General features: G+C 45.5%; 1 protein-coding gene across 1 annotated transcript in view; it reads left to right on the top strand.

Moving 5' to 3' along the window:
* The window catches only part of LOC124031248 (testis-expressed protein 264-like), a 128,477-nt gene that overhangs the window by 10,641 nt on the left and 95,587 nt on the right, over positions 1-22,249 (top strand). Inside the window, exon 2 of the mRNA XM_046342300.1 lies at positions 21,050-21,271. Coding sequence (XP_046198256.1) covers positions 21,050-21,271 — 222 coding nt within the window. The remainder of the gene's footprint in view (positions 1-21,049; positions 21,272-22,249) is intronic.

Genomic DNA, 22,249 nt, shown 5'->3' with positions numbered 1-22,249 from the left:
ATGATCATCATAATTCGAATAAGTCATGTCATTATCATTAGTAGGTTTACAAAAGCAGCCTTGTATAACCACAATCGAGCTGTAGGCCTAAGAGCGTTTAGTCTTAATACCATAATTTACTTCGGGCCTTTATTTAAATACTTCTAAGCTGCTGTACTGTATCAATCAATCATTCATTAGTTCATGTCATCACACCGCATACGAGTCATTCATGAATTGCAATGCAATCAAGCATTTTAGTTTTAAAATAACATAACAAAGTGACCCTTGAATAATTAGAGTAAATCATAAATAAACCGTTCCATTTTGGAAATTGCATTCAAGAATGAATGCGACTGGTTTTAGTCTGCAGCAATAAAGGCTTTAAAAAGAATAAGTACAATAAAAAGCACGTTACAACAGACTCTGGTACGCTTATCATTTATTTAGTGTTGTTTACAAAGTTCCAAACGGGCAGAGAAATTATGTTGTAATCTAACAGCACATGTTTGGCACACACAATATTCACACAGTGCTTGCTCCTTACCTTATTTTTCTTGATCTCCAGCATTTTCCACAACTAGTCAAATTTATTCCACACTTCTGACTTCCCCTTTACCTCTTGAGCAAAAAGTAAACAGTTCCCCATTTCAAGTTTATTTGTCACGTCCTCTGCGTCCATTATGCTGTCACGTGTTTTGAGTTTGTTATAACCAGTTTATTGATGGGATTATGATATGCTACAGCTGTATGCGATGCATACATGTGTCACTTAAAGAGAGCAAGGGTGGAGGGAATAGGGAATGTTTTGCAATGAATTGCAAAGTCCCTCTTTGCCATGCAAATGAACTGAATCCCCCAAAAACATTTCCACTGCATTTCAGCCCTGCCACAAAAGGACCAGCGACATCATGTCAGTGATTCTCTTGTTAACACAGGTGTGAGTGTTGATAAGGACAAGGCTGGAGATCACTCTGTCATGCTGATTGAGTTCGAATAACAGACTGGAAGCTTCAAAAGGGGGGTGGTGCTTGGAATCATTGTTCTTCCTCTGTCAATCATGGTTACCTGCAAGGAAACACGTGCCGTCATCATTGCTTTGCACAAAAAGTGCTTCACAGGCAAGGATATTGCTGCCAGTAAGATTGCATCTAAATGAACCATTTATCGGATCGTCAAGAACTTCAAGGAGAGCGGTTCAATTGTTGTGAAGAAGGCTTCAGGGTGCCCAAGAAAGTCCAGCAAACTCCAGGACCGTCTCCTAAAATTGATTCAGCTGCGGGATCGGGGCACCACCAGTACAGAGCTTGCTCAGGAATGGCAACAGACAGGTGTGAGTGCATCTGCACGCACAGTGAGGCAAAGACTTTGAGGATGGCCTGGTGTCAAGAAGGGCAGCAAAGAAGCCACTTCTCTCCAGGAAAAACATCAGGGACAGACTGATATAACTAAGTGGAACAAAACAGCGATATTTTGGGTCCATGGCCAGGAAACTCCCCAGACCTTAATCCCATTGAGAACTTGTGGTCAATCCTCAAGAGGCGGGTGGACAAACAAAAACCCACAAATTCTGACAAACTCCAAGCATTGATTTTGCAAGAATGGGCTGCCATCAGTCAGGGTGTGTCCCAGAAGTTAATTGACAGCATGCCAGGGCGGATTGCAGATGTCTTGAAAAAGAAGAGTCAACACTGCAAATATTGACTCTTGCATCAACTTAATGTAATTGACAATAAAAGCCTTTGACACTTATGAAATGCTTGTAATTATACTTCAGTATTCCATAGTAACATCTGACAAAAATATCTAAAGACACTGAAGCAGCAAACTTTGTGGAAATTAATATTTGTGTCATTCTCAAAACTTTTGGCCACGACTGTACAATACAGGTGTGCAAATCTCTTCGAGACTTACCCAGAAAGACTCACCACTATAATCACTTCCAAAGTTGGCTCTAACATCTATTGACTCGGTGTGTGAATACTTGTGTCAGTTAGATATTTCTGTATTTCATTTTCAGTAAATGACAAACACGTTTTCACTTTGTCATTACGGGGTATTGTTTGTAGATTGGTGAGGGAATTTAATTTAATCCCTGTTAAATTCAGGCTGTTGCACAACAAAATGTGGAATAAGTCTAGGGGTAAGGAATACTTTCTGAAGAAATTCTGTCAGTTATTCATTTAGGCAACTGGTGTGTAACACATTAACCTGCCGGTCTATTTCATTGTCATTCTGTCTGTCTTTTGCTCTCGCTTAATCTCTCTCTCCTGCTTGCTCGCTTTCATTCTCTCTCTCCTGCTTGCTCGCTTTCATTCTCTCTCTCCTGCTTGCTCGCTTCCGTTCTCTCTCTCTCTCCTGCTTGCTCGCTTCCGTTCTCTCTCTCTCTCCTGCTTGCTCGCTTCCGTTCTCTCTCTCTCTCCTGCTTGCTCGCTTCCGTTCTCTCTCTCTCCTGCTTGCTCGCTCTCGTTCTCTCTCTCTCTCCTGCTTGCTCGCTCTCGTTCTCTCTCTCTCTCTCCTGCTTGCTCGCTCTCGTTCTCTCTCTCTCTCCTGCTTGCTCGCTCTCGTTCTCTCTCTCTCTCTCCTGCTTGCTCGCTCTCGTTCTCTCTCTCTCTCCTGCTTGCTCGCTCTCGTTCTCTCTCTCCTGCTCGCTCGCTCTCGTTCTCTCTCTCCTGCTCGCTCGCTCTCGTTCTCTCTCTCCTGCTCGCTCGCTCTCGTTCTCTCTCTCCTGCTCGCTCGCTCTCGTTCTCTCTCTCCTGCTCGCTCGCTCTCGTTCTCTCTCTCTCGCTCGCTCTCGTTCTCTCTCTCTCGCTCGCTCTTGTTCTCTCTCTCCTGCTCGCTCGCTCTCGTTCTCCTGCTCGCTCGCTCTCGTTCTCCTGCTCGCTCGCTCTCGTTCTCCTGCTCGCTCGCTCTCGTTCTCCTGCTCGCTCGCTCTCGTTCTCCTGCTCGCTGGCTCTCGTTCTCCTGCTCGCTCGCTCTCGTTCTCTCTCTCCTGCTCGCTCGCTCTCGTTCTCTCTCTCCTGCTCGCTCGCTCTCGTTCTCTCTCTCCTGCTCGCTCGCTCTCGTTCTCTCTCTCCTGCTCGCTCGCTCTCGTTCTCTCTCTCCTGCTCGCTCGCTCTCGTTCTCTCTCTCCTGCTCGCTCGCTCTCGTTCTCTCTCTCCTGCTCGCTCGCTCTCGTTCTCTCTCTCTCGCTCGCTCTCGTTCTCTCTCTCTCGCTCGCTCTCGTTCTCCTGCTCGCTCGCTCTCGTTCTCCTGCTCGCTCGCTCTCGTTCTCCTGCTCGCTGGCTCTCGTTCTCGTTCTCCTGCTTGCTGGCTCTCGTTCTCGTTCTCCTGCTTGCTCGCTCTCGTTCTCTCTCTCCTGCTTGCTCGCTCTCGTTCTCTCTCTCCTGCTTGCTCGCTCTCGTTCTCTCTCTCTCTCCTGCTTGCTCGCTCTCTCTCCTGCTTGCTCGCTCTCTCTCTCTCTCTCTCGTTCTCTCTCGTTCTCTCTCGTTCTCTCTCGTTCTCTCTCGTTCTCTCTCGTTCTCTCTCTCGTTCTCTCTCTCTCGCTTTCTCTCGTTCTCTCTCTCTCTCTCGTTCTCTCTCTCTCTCTCTCTCATTCTCTCTCTCTCTCTCCTGCTTGCTCGTTCTCTCTCTCTCTCTCTCTCGTTCTCTCTCTCTCTCTCTCTCTCTCTCTCTCTCTCTCTCTCTCTCTCTCTCTCTCTCCTGCTTGCTTGCTCGTTCTCTCTCTCTCTCTCTCTCTCTCTCTCTCTCTCTCTCTCTCTCTCTCTCTCTCTCTCTCTCTCTCTCTCTCTCTCTCTCTCTCTCTCTCCTGCTTGCTCGCTCTCGTTCTCTCTCTCTCTCCTGCTTGCTCGCTCTCGTTCTCTCTCTCTCTCCTGCTTGCTCGCTCTCGTTCTCTCTCTCTCTCCTGCTTGCTCGCTCTCGTTCTCTCTCTCCTGCTTGCTCGCTCTCGTTCTCTCTCTCCTGCTTGCTCGCTCTCGTTCTCTCTCTCTCTCTTGCTCTCGTTCTCTCGTTCTCGCTCTCTCTCCTGCTTGCTCGCTCTCGTTCTCTCTCTCTCTCCTGCTTGCTCTCGTTCTCTCGTTCTCGCTCTCTCTCCTGCTTGCTCGCTCTCGTTCTCTCTCTCTCTCCTGCTTGCTCGCTCTCGTTCTCTCTCTCTCTCTTGCTCTCGTTCTCTCTCTCTCTTGCTCTCGTTCTCTCGTTCTCGCTCTCTCTCCTGCTTGCTCGCTCTCGTTCTCTCTCTCTCTCCTGCTTGCTCGCTCTCGTTCTCTCTCTCTCTCCTGCTTGCTCGCTCTCGTTCTCTCTCTCTCTCCTGCTTGCTCGCTCTCGTTCTCTCTCTCTCTCCTGCTTGCTCGCTCTCGTTCTCTCTCTCTCTCCTTCTTGCTCTCGTTCTCTCCTTCTTGCTCTCGTTCTCTCTCTCTCTCCTGCTTGCTCTCGTTCTCTCTCTCTCTCTCTCCTGCTTGCTCTCGTTCTCTCTCTCTCTCTCTCCTGCTTGCTCTCGTTCTCTCGTTCTCGTTCTCTCGTTCTCTCTCTCTCTCTCTCTCTCTCTCTCTCGTTCTCTCTCGTTCTCTCTCTCTCTCGTTCTCTCTCTCGTGCTTGCTCTCTCTCTCTCGTTCTCTCTCTCTCTTGTGCTTGCTCTCGTTCTCTCTCTCTCCTGCTTGCTCTCGTTCTCTCTCTCTCTCCTGCTTGCTCTCGTTCTCTCTCTCTCTCTCTCCTGCTTGCTCTCGTTCTCTCTCTCTCTCTCTCTCCTGCTTGCTCTCGTTCTCTCTCTCTCTCTCTCTCCTGCTTGCTCTCGTTCTCTCTCTCTCTCTCCTGCTTGCTCGTTCTCTCTCCCTCTCTCTCCTGCTTGCTCTCGTTCTCTCTCTCCTGCTTGCTCTCGTTCTCTCTCTCTCTCTCTCCTGCTTGCTCTCGTTCTCTCTCTCTCTCTCTCCTGCTTGCTCTCGTTCTCTCTCTCTCTCTCTCTCTCCTGCTTGCTCTCGTTCTCTCTCTCTCTCTCTCTCTCTCTCTCTCTCTCTCTCTCTCTCTCGTTCTCTCTCGTTCTCTCTCGTTCTCTCTCCTGCTCGCTCAAGGGGCTTTATTGGCATGGGAAATATGTGTTAACGTTGCCAAGCAAGTGAGGTAGATAATATACAAAAGTGAAATAAACAATAAAAATTAACAGTAAACATTACACATACAGAAGTTTCAAAACAATAAAGACATTAAATGTCTTATTACTTATATATACAGTGTTGCAACGATGTACAAATGGTTAAGGGTACACAAAGGAAAATAAATCAGCATAAATATGGGTTGTATTTTTCTTTCCTCTTGTCTCTGTCAATATGTAAGTGCAGCTTGTGTAAACTCTGACAGTGAGACATAGTCGAGGAACTTTGTGGTGAGGGCCTCTATGGAGAAATGGAAAAGCCTCAGTCCTGGTTGATATCGACTGGTGTATCTGCAGGGCAGAGGGAGGGAGAGGTGCCAGTACCAGATCTAAAGCACAGCATAGCTATCATTACTACTGAACACAAGGCATTATGCAGCAGCAGCAGCACACGAGCCTAGACTCACCTTCCCATGAGTTGATATTTGGTAGCTGAATGTGATTATAGCTGTTCTTTACATTCATTTCCATCTAATGACTGTAGGCTAATTCAAACACTGATGTAATGGTGGCCTTTTGTCATGATAAATCATCTGCTCCTATGAACGTCACGTTGGTGCTCATGGTTCCTTTTCCATGGAAATGCCCAGTACTACTTCTGAGTTATACTGTTTACTTTCTATACTTGAGCTGCCAATGCCACTTCACCATATTCCTTCATCCAAATAAGGAACAATCCAAATTGTGCGTGAGGATTTCCTGAAGGGGAAAAGCAATATTTGAAAGGGGGGGGAAGAGTGACATGCTGCTCGCTGTCTGTTTCCCTTGTGCATTAATATTTTAGTGAGTGTGTTTTGACAGGCTCTCCAACAGAGCTGTTTTAGTATGCATGTGGGGTGTGCAATTAATGTCTCCTCACAAGCGGAACAGATGAGAAGAGCGAGAGAAAAAAGTATGTTTCAACCCCACCAGCAGGGGAATGGAGTCTCAGTCCTCTCTGTCTGTCTTCCCTGGGGGAAAGGATGCCTGATCGATGCAGACGGAGCTGGAATTATCTTCTAACGAGCCTCAAACTCTCTCTTTTGCTTATGTTACAGTTTCAACACCATGTTTTACAGGTCTGCCAACGAACTGCCACATAACTGAGGATGTTTGTCAATGGCTCTTTTGGTTAGAGACATTCCTTTACTGCTCCAATGTAATGCAGCAGCTGTCAGTCATAATACAGGCATAAGCTTAAGCTCTATTAGTTGACCCCTCGTCAACCAGTGCATAAGCCTACTGTTTAGAAGTATTTCAGGCCTTATGTATTGGAAGATTTTAAGAGCAATGTTTGAATGGTTATAAATGTGTTATTATGTCTGTTCATGTAAGGGCCTATAATTTACCACTAGATGGCAGTGATGACATGCCTTTAGCAGAGGGATCTTTTCTGGTGGGCACAAAAACACACACACACTATTAGCATAACTAACAGGATTCTGGTAGCATATATGCATTGCATGTTATTTTGATATTAGGTTAAGCATCTTAATTTGATCTAGGTCTATAGCCAGTGTGTCCAATATTAATCTGCTGTGGTCACTCTGCTGTGACTGGCATCCACACCACTACGCTGGGGCATCACTGTCACAGACAGCACCCAGACAGCCAATTATCTTTAGAGCTGGCTGGCTCTTTGTCCTGGCTGCCCAGTGTTGGGCGGGCGGACAGGTGTGTGTGTGCGTGTTTGCTTTAATTGGCTTAATGCTCTGATCTCATTACCACAAAGGAATGGGTGTCCTAACAGGGTTGCTGACAGTCACGGGTCAGGTCTCCGGTCAGTCTACCTCGTAGCAGAGTGGACAGGTAAATATGTAGACCACAGTGACGTCATCGTTTCCTCCGCTTATTAGACTGTTTGAGTTGAGACACAGCAGGTCTATGGTGCTCCTTAGTTTGGTAATAGGGAGAGGTTCAGTGGAAAGCAGCCAGAGTCTACCTGTCTGATTCGATTGGCCAGAAGCATTAAGCCTACATGGGAAATGGCCTGGAATTAAAAGCTTGTTTCAAAGTTTATTCGCTACGTGCACAGGATACAACCAGTGGAAAACCGGTGTACAGTAAAATTCTTATCTTGAGAGCTTTTTTTCCAAACAATGCATTGATAGTAATAATAATAATATACACTGAACAAAAATATAAACACAACATGGAAAGTGTTGGTCCCATGTTTGATGAGTTTAAATAAAAGATTCCAGAAATGTTCCATATTCACAAAAACCTTATTTCTCTCAAATTTTGTGCATAAATTTGTTAACATCCCTGTTAGTGAGCATTTCTCCTTTACCAAGAGAAATACACCTTACAGGTGTGGCATATCAAGAAGCTGATTAAACAGCATGACCATTACACAGGTGCACCTTGTGCTGGGGACCATAGAAGGCCACTCTAAAATGTGTATTTTTGTCAAACAACACAATGCCACAGATGTCTCAAGGTTTGAGGTAGCACAAAATTGGCATGCTGACTTCCGGAATATCCACCAGAGCTGTTGCCAGATAATTTAATGTTCATTTCTCTACCATAAGCCAATGTCGTTTTGGAGAATTTGGCAGTACGTCCAACCGGCCTCACAACCGCAGACCACATGTAATCCAGGACCTCCACCTGCGGGATTGTCTGAGACCAGCCACAAGGACAGCTGATGAAACTGGGTTTGCACAAATGAAGAATTTCTACACAAACTGTCTCAGGGAAACTAATCTGGGTGCTCGTCGTCATCACCAGGGTCTTGACATGACTGCAGTTCGATGTCGTAACCAACTTCAGTGGGAAAATGCTTACCTTCGATGTCACTGGGATGGTGGAGAAATGTGCTCTTCATGGATGAATCCCGGTTTCAACTGTACTGGGCAGATAGCAGACAACGTGAATTGCGTTGTGTGGGTGAGCAGTTTGCTGAGGTCAACGTTGTGAACAGAGTGCCCCATGGTGGGGTTATGGTATGGGCAGGCATAAGCTACTGACAACGAACACAATTGTATTTTATCGATGTGCATTCAAATTGCCAGAGATACCGTGACGAGATCCTGAGGCCCATTGTCATGCCATTCATCCGCCGCCATAACCTCATGTTTCAGCATGTTAATGCACAACCCCATGTACTCAATTCCTGGAAGTTGAACATGTCCTAGTTCTTACATGGCCTGCATACTCACCAGACATGTCACCCATTGAGCGCATCTACTCGCAACCCGTCATGCTGTAAACACAGTCCAATTCAAAGTGAATGGCACAGATCCATACAGTGCCTTGGGAAAGTGTTAAGACCCCTTGACTTTTTCCACATTTTGTAACATTACAGCCTTATTTTAAAATGGATTTAAAAAAAAATCCTTAGCAATGTACACACAATACCCCCATAATGACAAAGAAAAAAATCTTATTTAAATACCTTATTTACACAATTATTGAGGCCTTTTTCCAAGAGATGAGAAATTGAGATGTTTATCGACTTGATTGGAGTACACCTGTGGTAAATTTTAAAAAATTAGATATGATTCGGAAACACACACCTGTCTATATAAGGGCCAACAGTTGACAGTGTATGTCAGAGCAAAAACCAAGCCATGAGGTTGAAGGAGTTGTCCGTAGAGCTGCGATACAAGATTGTGTCAAGGTACAGATCTGGGGAAGGGTACCAAAACATTTGTGCAGCATTGAAGGTCCCCAAGAACACAGTGGCCTCCATCATTCTTACATGGAAGAAGTTCAGAACCACCAAGACTCTTCCTAGAGCTGGCCACCCAGGCCAAACTGAGCAATCTGGGGGGAAGGGCCTTGGTCAGGGAGGTGACCAAGAACCAGAGTTCTTCTGTGGAGATGGATGTCCTTCTGGAAGGTTCTCCCATCTCTGCAGCACTCCACCAATCAGGCCTTTATGGTAGAGTGGCCAGACAGAAGCCACTCCTCAGTGAAAGGCACATGACAGCCTGAGTTTGCCAAAAGGCACCTAAAGGACTCTCAGACCATGACAAACAAGATTCTCTGGTCTGATGAAACCAAGATCGAACTCTATGGCCTGAATACCAAGCGTCACGTCTGGAGGAAAACTTGCACCATCCCTACGGTGAAGCATGGTGGTGGCGGCAGCATCATGCTGTCGGGATGTTTTTCAGCGGTAGGGACTGGAAGACTTGTCAGGATTGAGGGAAAGATGAACGGAGGAAATGAGAGATCCTTGATTAAAATCTGCTCCAGAGCGATCAGGACCTCAGACTGGGGTGAAGGTTCACCTTCCAACAGGACAACGACCCTAAGCACACAGCCAAGACAATGCAGGAGTTACTTCGGGACATGTCTCTGAATGTCCTTGAGTGGCCCAGCCAAAGCCCGGACTTGAACCCGATCGAACATCTCTGGAGAGACCTGAAAATAGTTGTGCAGCGACCCTCCCCATCCAGAATGGGAGAAACTCCCCAAACACAAATGTGCCAAGCTTGTAGCGTCATATCAATAAGGCTGTTATCTCTGATGAAGGTGCTTCAACAAAGTATTGAGTAAAGGGTCTGAATACGTATGTAAAAGTGGCTGTTCCACTGGATGTCATAAGGTGGATGCACCAATTTGTAAGTCGCTCTGGATAAGAGCGTCTGCTAAATGACTTAAATGTAAATGTAAATGTAATATTTCTGTTTTAAATTGTTATACATTTGAAGAAATTCTAAAAACCTTTTTTTGCTTTGTCATTATGGGGTATTGTGTAGATGAGAACCCCCAGATTTAATCAATTTTAGAATAAGGCTGTAACATAACAAAATGTCAAAAGTCATGGGGTCTGAATACTTTCCGAATGCACTTTAATAAATTGACCGTCTCGACCTCAATTTTTAGCCAGTTGTTTTCCTGAACTACTTTTTGCTGCCCCTTTAATTCGGCCTGAAACAGCCCAACGGCATAAAATATCTGCAGTCTTTCCACTGTGAACCCCTATTAGTTTCAATTTCAGTCAGCCTGGGAATGTCCTTGTCGTGGGCCTATTGGGGCGGGGGGAGTTGGATTAATTGCTTCCAATCAGCTACCTTAACAACAATTGCAACCGACAGGCCGTCTCATCTCACACAAAATGGTGGGGAGAAAGACTTGATGTCTGGGTCTCTTTGACTGACTTTGTCATTCCTGTTCTCTCAATCTCCCCTCCTCACTGTCAGTGTCATTTGACTTTGATTTGCTCTCTGTGGATGGATATCAAGTCTACTCCATAGCCCAATTCTTATTAGGCGAACACATGGAGAGAGTCGGACTTCACATAGGCTATACTATATGCCATGATTGTAAGGGTCTATCAACTGTAGTGCAGTGCAGCTTTGGTTCACAATCACACAGCCTCCAAGCTCTGTCCATCTCATCACAACAGTCAGTCAACACACATACTGTACTGGAGCCTGATCACACAAGATTTAAGGGGGCAGCAAATTTCAAAATATATGAGTGAACAAGCAATGTTTTATACTCTACTCTGAAGATGATATCCCACGTCATTCTGTTTCTGTGGAACTTTTATCTATGTTGGACTACACAAACTAACGAAGAAAGATGAAATTGAGAGGGCATTACTGTAGTTTGAAACCTGCAGTGCTAAATTAACCTAGAATGAGGACACTAATCGTGTCCCCACTGCTGTGACAGGATGTGTGGTGAATCCTGCCACCAGAACCCGGAGAGGAGAGAAACCCACCGTACTGTGTGTTAGGCTGAGGGAAACTCAACTGTGTATACCTACCCTGTGTACTACTTCGGCATCAGTCAAGAGGTGCCGGTTTCCCATAGCCAGATTATGCCTAGTCCTGGATTATCAATATTTCTAAATGAAGAATCTTCATTGTGATTTTTTTTTGTCCAGGACTAGGCTTAATCTGGGAAACTGGCCCAAACTGGTGTTGAGTGGACATCATGTAGGCTGCCCATAGACAGTGAGCTGATGATCCATTCTTTAACTGGCCTGTTAACCAAGGATTCATCAGGAGACTAAATGACCCCACGCCACATTGCCAATCCGGACTACTATTTAGATTTGTAGTCCTGCCTGGCTATTAAATTGTCATGTGTGATACTTGGCTAGGCAGAGTGCATGGGGCTCCATCATTATGTACATATTTTCTCTTCTTGGATTGTAATACAAAGGTTAGGCTTCTCTCCTCCTAGCTGAAAAACAAGTTTGTCTGTGCCCCCGCACTGTCCTCCCTAAAGCTCTAATGCTTTAGCGATGAGCCATTGGAAAATAGGCTGATTTTGAGAATAATTAATTCCTAGAAATGATACCCGGGAGGGAAGAGCAGCAGAGAGACCGGCAGCGGGGAAGATGAGTGTAAATCCTCATTACATGTCTGCTAATCATGAATTACCTCTGCCAGCCATACCTTTTTATTGTTGGAGAGTCCTCATCTGTCAGAAAAGGCCCTCGCACCTCCAAGCAAAGAATTGCTTTTGAAATGACTTTTCTTCCCAACAGCTCTCAGGAGACCTGGTTTAGAGAGGAACTGGGGTGGAGAGAGAAGGAGAATCGCACCATTTGTGAGAGGATGCATCTGCATTTAGGAAATAATGAGCATTCTAAAGCATGGGCAGGAGCATAAACAACGATTGTTAAAGTTGACTGGAGGGAAATTGAGGAACCTCTGGCAGTTTGTGTAAACTCTAGCTATGGTTTTGGTGGTGTTGATGTGATGGAGCTTACACCGTGTGATGTGCTGAATTCGTTTTCTGAGGCTTGGCGATGCAACTTGACAACTACACCGTCCAATTACGGCACGGACAGCTCCACTGTCTTCCCATTAACCAACAAGCCAGTTGTTCGCCTGGGCCAATATCAGGGCACTGTCAACTCCTCAGCCTCTCCTTTGGATTGAAGCCAGCTCTGTGTTTCAGACCAACTGTTTTTTAAGGAGCTGTGGTTGGCTTTGAGAACACAGCTCTCTGCATTGGACAAACTGACTGGCAGAATTATCCTAGTGCGTTACATTTCTGACATAAACCAAACTTTATATATATATATATATATATATATATACATATACATAAATATACATTGTTTGGGTGTAGGGCCATACAGTGCCCTTGTTTGGGTGTAGGGCCTGATCAGAGCCTGGAGGTACTGAGGTGCCGTTCCCCTCACAGCTCCGTAGGCAAGCACCATGGTCTTGTAGCGGATGCGAGCTTCAACTGGAAGCCAGTGGAGAGAGCGGAGGAGCGGGGTGACGTGAGAGAACTTGGGAAGGTTGAACACCAGACGGGCTGCGGCGTGCTGGATGAGTTGTAGGTGGTTAATGGCACAGGCAGGGAGCCCAGCCAACAGCGAGTTGCAGTAATCCAGACGGGAGATGACAAGTGCCTGGATTAGGACCTGCGCCGCTTCCTGTGTGAGGCAGGGTCGTACTCTGCGGATGTTGTAGAGCATGAACCTACAGGAACGGGCCACCGCCTTGATGTTAGTTGAGAACGACAGGGTGTTGTCCAGGATCACGCCAAGGTTCTTAGCGCTCTGGGAGGAGGACACAATGGAGTTGTCAACCGTGATTGCGAGATCATGGAACGGGCAGTCCTTCCCCGGGAGGAAGAGCAGCTCCGTCTTGCCGAGGTTCAGCTTGAGGTGGTGATCCGTCATCCACACTGATATGTCTGCCAGACATGCAGAGATGCGATTCGCCACCTGGTCATCAGAAGGGGGAAAGGAGAAGATTAATTGTGTGTCGTCTGCATAGCAATGATAGGAGAGACCATGTGAGGTTATGACGGAGCCAAGTGACTTGGTGTATAGCGAGAATAGGAGAGGGCCAAGAACAGAGCCCTGGGGGACACCAGTGGTGAGAGCGCGTGGTGAGGAGACAGATTCTACCCACGCCACCTGGTAGGAGCGACCTGTCAGGTAGGACGCAATCCAAGCGTGGGCCGCGCCGGAGATGCCCAACTCGGAGAGGGTGGAGAGGAGGATCTGATGGTTCACAGTATCGAAGGCAGCCGATAGGTCTAGGATGAGAGCAGAGGAGAGAGTTAGCTTTAGCAGTGCGGAGCGCCTCCGTGATACAGAGAAGAGCAGTCTCAGTTGAATGACTAGTCTTGAAACCTGACTGATTAGGATCAAGAAGGTCATTCTGAGAGAGATAACGGGAGAGCTGGCCAAGGACGGCACGTTCAAGAGTTTTGGAGAGAAAAGAAAGAAGGGATACTGGTCTGTAGTTGTTGACATCGGAGGGATCGAGTGTAGGTTTTTTCAGAAGGGGTGCAACTCTCGCTCTCTTGAAGACGGAAGGGACGTAGCCAGCGGTCAGGGATGAGTTGATGAGCGAGTTGAGGTAAGGGAGAAGGTCTCCGGAAATGGTCTGGAGAAGAGAGGAGGGGATATGGTCAAGCGGGCAGGTTGTTCGGCGGCCGGCCGTCACAAGACGCGAGATTTCATCTGGAGAGAGAGGGGAGAAAGAGGTCAGAGCACAGGGTAGGGCAGTGTGAGCAGAACTAGCGGTGTCGTTTGACTTAGCAAACGAGGATCGGATGTCGTCGACCTTCTTTTCAAAATGGTTGACGTAGTCCTCTGCAGAGAGGGAGGGGGGGGGTTCAGGAGGGAGGAGAAGGTGGCAAAGAGCTTCCTAGGGTTAGAGGCAGATGCTTGGAATTTAGAGTGGTAGCAAGTGGCTTTAGCAGCAGAGACAGAAGAGGAAAATGTAGAGAGGAGGGAGTGAAAGGATGCCAGGTCCGCAGGGAGGCGAGTTTTCCTCCATTTCCGCTCGGCTGCCCGGAGCCCTGTTCTGTGAGCTCGCAATGAGTCGTCGAGCCACGGAGCGGGAGGGGAGGACCGAGCCGGCCTAGAGGATAGGGGGCATAGAGAGTCAAAGGATGCAGAAAGGGAGGAGAGGAGGGTTGAGGAGGCAGAATCAGGAGATAGGTTGGAGAAGGTTTGAGCAGAGGGAAGAGATGATAGGATGGAAGAGGAGAGAGTAGCGGGGGAGAGAGAGCGAAGGTTGGGACGGCGCGATTCCATCCGAGTAGGGGCTGTGTGGGAAGTGTTGGATGAGAGCGAGAGTGAAAAGGATACAAGGTAGTGGTCGGAGACTTGGAGGGGAGTTGCAATGAGGTTAGTGGAAGAACAGCATCTAGTAAAGATGAGGTCGAGCGTATTGCCTGCCTTGTGAGTAGGGGGGGAAGGTGATAGGGTGAGGTCAAAAGAGGAGAGGAGTGGAAAGAAGGAGGCAGAGAGGAATGAGTCAAAGGTAGACGTGGGGAGGTTAAAGTCGCCCAGAACTGTGAGAGGTGAGCCGTCCTCAGGAAAAGAGCTTATCAAGGCATCAAGCTCATTGATGAACTCTCCGAGGGAACCTGGAGGGCGATAAATGATAAGGATGTTAAGCTTGAAAGGGCTGGTAACTGTGACAGCATGGAATTCAAAGGAGGCGATAGACAGATGGGTAAGGGGAGAAAGAGAGAATGACCACTTGGGAGAGATGAGGATCCCGGTGCCACCACCCCGCTGACCAGAAGCTCTCGGGGTGTGCGAGAACACTTGGGAGGACGAAGAGAGAGCAGCAGGAGTAGCAGTGTTATCTGTGGTGATCCATGTTTCCGTCAGTGCCAAGAAGTCGAGGGACTGGAGGGAGGCATAGGCTGAGATGAACTCTGCCTTGTTGGCCGCAGATCGGCAGTTCCAGAGGCTACCGGAGACCTGGAACTCCACGTGGGTCGTGCGCGCTGGGACCACCAGATTAGGGTGGCCGAGGCCACACGTTGTGGAGCGTTTGTGTGGTCTGTGCAGAGAGGAGAGAACAGGGATAGACAGACACATAGTTGACAGGCTACAGAAGAGGCTACGCTAATGCAAAGGAGATTGGAAGGACAAGTGGACTACACGTCTCGAATGTTCAGAAAGTTAAGCTTACGTAGCAAGAATCTTATTGACTAAAATGATTAAAATGATACAGTACTGCTGAAGTAGGCTAGCTGGCAGTGGCTGCGTTGTTGACTTATAAGGCTAGCTTGCAGTGGCTGCGTTGTTGACACTACACTAATCAAGTCGTTCCGTTGAGTGTAATAGTTTCTACAGTGCTGCTATTCGGGGGCTAGCTGGCTAGCTAGCAGTGTTGATTACGTTACGTTGCGTTAAAAGAACGACAATAGCTGGCTAGCTAACCTATAAAATCGCTCTAGACTACACAATTATCTTTGATACAAAGACGGCTATGTAGCTAGCTATGTAGCTAGCTACGATCAAACAAATCAAACCGTTGTACTGTAATGAAATGAAATGAAAATGTGATACTACCTGTGGACCGAAGTGCAGATGCGACCGCTTGCTCCAACCCGGAAGTAGAAACTAACTGGTAATATCTCAGTACAGGTATTATTTATCTTACTCTGTCCTTTAGAATAGATTATTGTTCACAAATACTTACTATTTATCAGTCATCTCCATGTAGTGTTTTCTGCTCTGTTGTCTCACCATGGATCCTGTACACACACACACACACACACACACACACACACACACACACACACACACACACACACACACACACACACACACACACACACACACACACACACACACACACACACACACACACACACACACACACACACACACACACACACACAGCTAGAAGAAGAGGAGAGAGCAAGAAGGATACTCAAATGACCTAATTGCCTGTAGTCTCTCTGGGGTGTGTTGTCTGTAGTGGAGGAGAGATGAAATCAAGTGTTGCTGATTGTGTTTGTCTGCCACTGTGTGTCTGTGTGTGTGTTGTCTGTGCATGCGCGCAAAAGTGTGTTTGTGTGTGTCAGTTGCGGTCTGTGTCGTTTTAAGATGAGGGAGGACGTATTTCTTTTTAATAAGCATGGCCTTATTTCTATTACAGCATATTGGATGACTCGTTCATATTCCAATTACCCAGCTCAATGGAACATTGATAGATTTAGGCTACTACAGTGCCTTGCGAAAGTATTCGGCCCCCTTGAACTTTGCGACCTTTTGCCACATTTCAGGTTTCAAACATAAAGATATAAAACTGTATTTTTTTGTGAAGAATCGACAACAAGTGGGACACAATCATGAAGTGGAACGACATTTATTGGATATTTCAAATTCTTTTAACAAATCAAAAACTGAAAAATTGGGCGTGTAAAATTATTCAGCCCCTTTACTTTCAGTGCAGTAAACTCTCTCCAGAAGTTCAATGAGGATCTCTGAATGATCCAATGTTGACCTAAATGACTAATGATGATAAATACAATCCACCTGTGTGTAATCGAGTCTCCGTATAAATGCTCCTGCACTGTGATAGTCTCAGAGGTCCGTTAAAAGCGCAGAGAGCATCATGAAGAACAAGGAACACACCAGGCAGGTCCGAGATACTGTTGTGAAGAAGTTTAAAGCCGGATTTGGATACAAAAAGATTTCCCAAGCTTTAAACATCCCAAGGAGCACTGTGCAAGCGATAATATTGAAATGGAAGGAGTATCAGACCACTGCAAATCTACCAAGACCTGGCCGTCCCTCTAAACTTTCAGCTCATACAAGGAGAAGACTGATCCGAGATGCAGCCAAGAGGCCCATGATCACTCTGGATGAACTGCAGAGATCTACAGCTGAGGTGGGAGACTCTGTCCATAGGAAAACAATCAGTCGTATATTGCACAAATCTGGCCTTTATGGAAGAGTGGCAAGAAGAAAGCCATTTCTTAAAGATATCCATAAAAAGTGTTGTTTAAAGTTTGCCACAAGCCACCTGGGAGACATACCAAACATGTGGAAGAAGGTGCTCTGGTCAGATGAAACCAAAATTGAACTTTTTGGCAACAATGCAAAACGTTATGTTTGGCGTAAAAGCAACACAGCTCATCACCCTGAACACATCATCCCCACTGTCAAACATGGTGGTGGCAGCATCATGGTTTGGGCCTGATTTTCTTCAGCAGGGACAGGGAAGATGGTTAAAATTGATGGGAAGATGGATGGAGCCAAATACAGGACCATTCTGGAAGAAAACCTGATGGAGTCTGCAAAAGACCTGAGACTGGGACGGAGATTTGTCTTCCAACAAGACAATGATCCAAAACATAAAGCAAAATCTGCAATGGAATGGTTCAAAATAAACATATCCAGGTGTTAAATGGCCAAGTCAAAGTCCAGACCTGAATCCAATCGAGAATCTGTGGAAAGAACTGAAAACTGCTGTTCACAAATGCTCTCCATCCAACCTCACTGAGCTCGAGCTGTTTTGCAAGGAGGAACGGGAAAAAAATTCAGTCTCTCGATGTGCAAAACTGATAGACATACCCCAAGCGACTTACAGCTGTAATCGCAGCAAAAGGTGGCGCTACAAAGTATTAACTTAAGGGGGCTGAATAATTTTGCACGCCCAATTTGTCAGTTTTTGATTTGTTAAAAAAGTTTGAAATATCCAATAAATGTCGTTCCACTTCATATTTGTGTCCCACTTATTGTTGATTCTTCACAAAAAATACATTTTTATATCTTTATGTTTGAAGCCGGAAATGTGGCAAAAGGTTGCAAAGTTCAAGGGGTCCGAAAACTTTCGCAAGGCACTGTACATGATACTAGAATTGTCCCTATACCCATCATGAGGTTGCAACAACCGAGCCTACGAAAGAAAGTTTTCAACATAGTTGCAAAATTTGAGTAATCAAGGTGACAGTGATACATTCTATACCGCCTTGCGCACTTTTGCCGGCATCTAGCTGATCTAGGATGTAATCATTACTCCAACAGTTGCAAATGAACTCATTTCTCTTGGAAAAATGCAGTTATGTTTATCCCTATTTCGTTCCGTTTGCTTCCATTTAAAAACATTTTTAAATTGAACCGCTGTAATGAATACACCCCTGATCACCCGCAAACACAGTTAATTTTCATAGCAGCCACATACAAACAGTATGATCACTTTGTTCGTTGTATAATTCCTTCTCGCATCTACACGCTCTCCTCCTCTCACCTTATCCCTTCACCTATGGACTTCATTGCACAACAAAACAGCTGTCTTTGACCAGGTGAAAAAACTTGTCCAAGCCAAAGCTTCGTACCATAACTGCTACACTCAGCCTACATCATTGTCGTTGTGAAAGTAAAGAAAATACAAAAAGAATCTCTCTTGCTTTTTCATGTTTGTGGAAATGTATTTGTTCATACTATTGTCTTTCTCCCTCTGAGTCAACTACTCACCACATTTTCTTCACTGCAGTGCTAGCTAGCTGTAGCTTATGCTTTCAGTACTAGATTAATTCTCTCTTCATTTGATTGGGCAGACACGTCAATTTATGCTGCAAGAGCTTTGATAGGTTGGAGGATGTCCTCTAGAAGTCGTCATAATTACTCTAAGTCTATGGAAGGGGGTGAGAACCATGAGACTCCTAGGTTTTGTATAAGTCAATGTACCCAGAGGAGGACGGAAACTGTCTTCTGGCAAAACCATGGTGCTATCCCGGAGAGTGCTGTTGAGACTACTGTAGACCTTCATTGCCACTGCTACTGTAGACCTTCTTGGAAAGTGTGTTTTAATTATTTGGTGACATGAATATATTTAGTATAGTTGTATCTAAAAAGGATAACTTTAAAAAAGTTTCACTATTAAAAAATAATAATAATTCACTGAGGATGCTGCTTCTCTGAGGAGCCTCCACTGGTGGGTGTGTGGGTTGCGAGTGATAGCAGGAGCTCTAATTGATATCATTAGCAAGTGAGCGCTACATTTTGGTAACAAGCCTCTCGTCTATGAGCTTAGGGAGGGAAGGAGGGAGGGAGGGAAGGAAGGAAGGTAGGTAGTATCAAAAACCTAGGCAACAGTGACTGCCACTGAAACCAGACCCTAAACTTTTTTGGTATAGAAGAACTACATCACTGCCAACGCCACTACCTTATCCGCTTAAATAAAGCAGTAGCTAGCAAGATGGAGAACACCGAGGTTATTCTTAATGAGTGCACCTTCACTAAAACCACTGCAAACGTTGTTTTCCAATCACCATGTTCTGCCTTGTGATTTGTTTGGAGAGTTGTCTGTCTGAAGAGGGCCCCTTATCGAAGTTGCCAAAAGAGACCGTCATTGAAACCAGACCCTAGTCACTGTTGCCCAGGGTCGGGTTTTCGAGACTAAGCGAAAAAGGGAGAGATGGTTAAATGGTGGGACGAAGCCGTGGGAGGGCAGCGGCCATCTCTCCTTTTATTTAAATGGATGTAGCTGTTTCTTATCATAGCATGGCAGTATTGACCAGTCATTATACACAAGCCCTGTTGACAACCAACACCTTTTATCATGCTCATGTAGGAAGGTGGGCGATACACGCAGCCAAGACAATATAACTTGTACATCGACAGCCTGGACAAAAGCAGCATCCACATGGGCCGTTTTTAGTGTTGATTGTGTACTAAGTAGCTAGGAACACAGCCATTGTGATTATTTCTAATGCTTGCATGGCCCCAGCCACTGGTCAGGAAGGCAATTTAAGGGATGTTTTGTTAGTTGGGGAGTAGACTATAGCCCATACCTAGAGACACTTGTGACTTTCTTCACCATTTTTTTGATCTTACATTCTCCTGTACCAAGGCCTGGCTTCTTTATGGTTTCAAAATGTTTATTCAAAAAAATGTAGTGGGGAAAGAGAGAAAAGAACAAGAGAGAGGAATTGTGGATGGTTAAATTATAAGATGTGTGTGGGGCTGTCAGGCATGTTGATGAAGAGCGCTAGATACCATCTGTGCCCCCGCGCCATGCCAGCATCCACAGGCGGGACCAGTCACACCAAGGAAGACCGTCACAGGCCTACAAGAACAGCGCCCAGCCCAGAAGCCATGTCTCTGAGATCTGACCTCATGCCATTCTTATGTCCCTGTATCACAAGCTACCAGACAGACTGCAGCAAGACTGGAGCCCAGTGTGATTGACAGCTTGCTGTCTGATGTCCACACGTACTTATGTTGAAAGATTCTCCCATTCCTTCTGCCTTCTGTTGTTCTCTTTTACTAGCTGGTCTGATTGGAGGACTGGGAGGATGGATAGGGATTTCCACTGTGTACAAAACATTAGGAACACCTGCTCTTTCCATGACATAGACTGGCCAGGTGAATCCAGGTGAAAGCTATGATCCTTTATTGATGTCACTTGATAATAAATCCACTTCAATCATTGTAGATAAAGGGGAGAAGACGGGTTAAAGAAGGATTTTTAAGCCTTGAGAAAATTAAGACATGGATTGTGTTTGTGTACCATTAGAGTGAGACAAAATATAAGACAAAAAATATATATATTTTTTTATGTAGGATCTTATTTTAAGCCAGTTTGCTTTAGCAGGAAAATAATCCTACAGCAACAGGAAATGTGAATTATTATGTTGATTTATAATTAATGGACATTTATGTAGGGGTTGATACATTTTTCATTAGAGCAAATCATGTTTGACATTTCAAGTGGAAATGACTAACTTTTAAAACTTTTTAAAACCTAAAATACACAAGTTTTCATTGTAGGAAAATATTAAGCAATACAAAAGTGATTCAGTTAAGATCTTACATCTGTAGTAGGTGCCAGGTGCACCAGTTTGAATGTGTCAAGAACTGCAACACTGCTGGGTTTTTCATGCTCAACAGTTTCCTGTGTGCACCAATAATGGTCCACCAACCAAAAGACATCCAGCCAACTCGACACAACTGTAGGAAGCATTGGAGTCAACAGGCCAGCAAAATGTTTTGTTCACACAGTGTATATGTTCTGAACTTAATATTTGACATGTGTTTTGGTCTCATTTTGGTGTCCGTCTGTCCCCCCCCCCTGTTCATCTCAATACCACACACACACACACACGCACACACGCACACACGCACACACGCACACGCACACGCACACACACACACACACACACACACACACACACACACACACACACACACACACACACACACACACACACACACACACACACACACACACACACACACACACACACACACAGGTGCCCGATGACCAGTGCCGCTACATCATTGGCAGTATCCTGAGCGAGGGAGATGAAAAGCCTGACGAAGAGCTCCAGAAGCTGTATGAGAAGTTTGGCTTCAATGTGCTGTCCTTCCCCGAGGTGTCCCTAGCTGTGACCACCACCTTCCCCTCCACCACCCCCCTGTCCCACTGGCTGGCACCCTTCAGAGTCTACCCCGAACTCCGCAACTACATCATGGTATGTACCATACATCATTGGAGGTTACCTAGTCCTCTTTATTCCTATGTGGTACCAGAGAGGATGAAGTGAAGTGAGAGGGGTAACTGGGCCCAAAATTTGTTTTCTCCTGTTTTTGCTTGTCGAATGTGTTTATTTGCTACATGTGGCTTATTTGATCGGATAGAAGTTCCGTAATGCTTAGGTTGTCACGAGTATACTAATATTTAGAAGTAGAAAATGTGACATCCTGGCAACTTAACAGTTGTGCCTGTTATCACAGTCGTATATGCCCTCTCATTGGCTAGAAGGGTGCCACCTGATCTTGCCACCTCATGACTGCTTTCCATTTGTGAAGACATTTATTTTAATTGTTTGAGCGGGTGGTGGAGTATCTGGTCAATATAACGCATAATCTGTGGTGGTACATAAGGCTTACATCCGATTAGGCTGTTGTCACAAACTGTCGTCCTCTATTCTGTCTTTGTCAAAAGTTCTCCATGTTTGTGCTGTATATGTTCAAAATCAAATCAAATGTTATTGGTCACATACATATGGTTAGCAAATGTTATTGGTCACATACATATGGTTAGCAGATGTTATTGGTCACATACATATGGTTAGCAGATGTTATTGGTCACATACATATGGTTAGCAGATGTTATTGGTCACATACATATGGTTAGCAGATGTTATTGGTCACATACATATGGTTAGCAGATGTTATTGGTCACATACATATGGTTAGCAGATGTTATTGGTCACATACATATGGTTAGCAGATGTTATTGGTCACATACATATGGTTAGCAGATGTTATTGGTCACATACATATGGTGAGCAGATGTTATGGTCACATACATATGGTTAGCAGATGTTATTGGTCACATACATATGGTGAGCAGATGTTATTGGTCACATACATATGGTGAGCAGATGTTATTGGTCACATACATATGGTGAGCAGATGTTATTGGTCACATACATATGGTGAGCAGA

The sequence above is a fragment of the Oncorhynchus gorbuscha genome, linkage group LG03 (genome assembly GCF_021184085.1).
Source record: "Oncorhynchus gorbuscha isolate QuinsamMale2020 ecotype Even-year linkage group LG03, OgorEven_v1.0, whole genome shotgun sequence".
Taxonomy (NCBI): Eukaryota; Metazoa; Chordata; class Actinopteri; order Salmoniformes; family Salmonidae; genus Oncorhynchus; species Oncorhynchus gorbuscha.
This window is presented reverse-complemented; position numbering and strand designations above follow the sequence as displayed.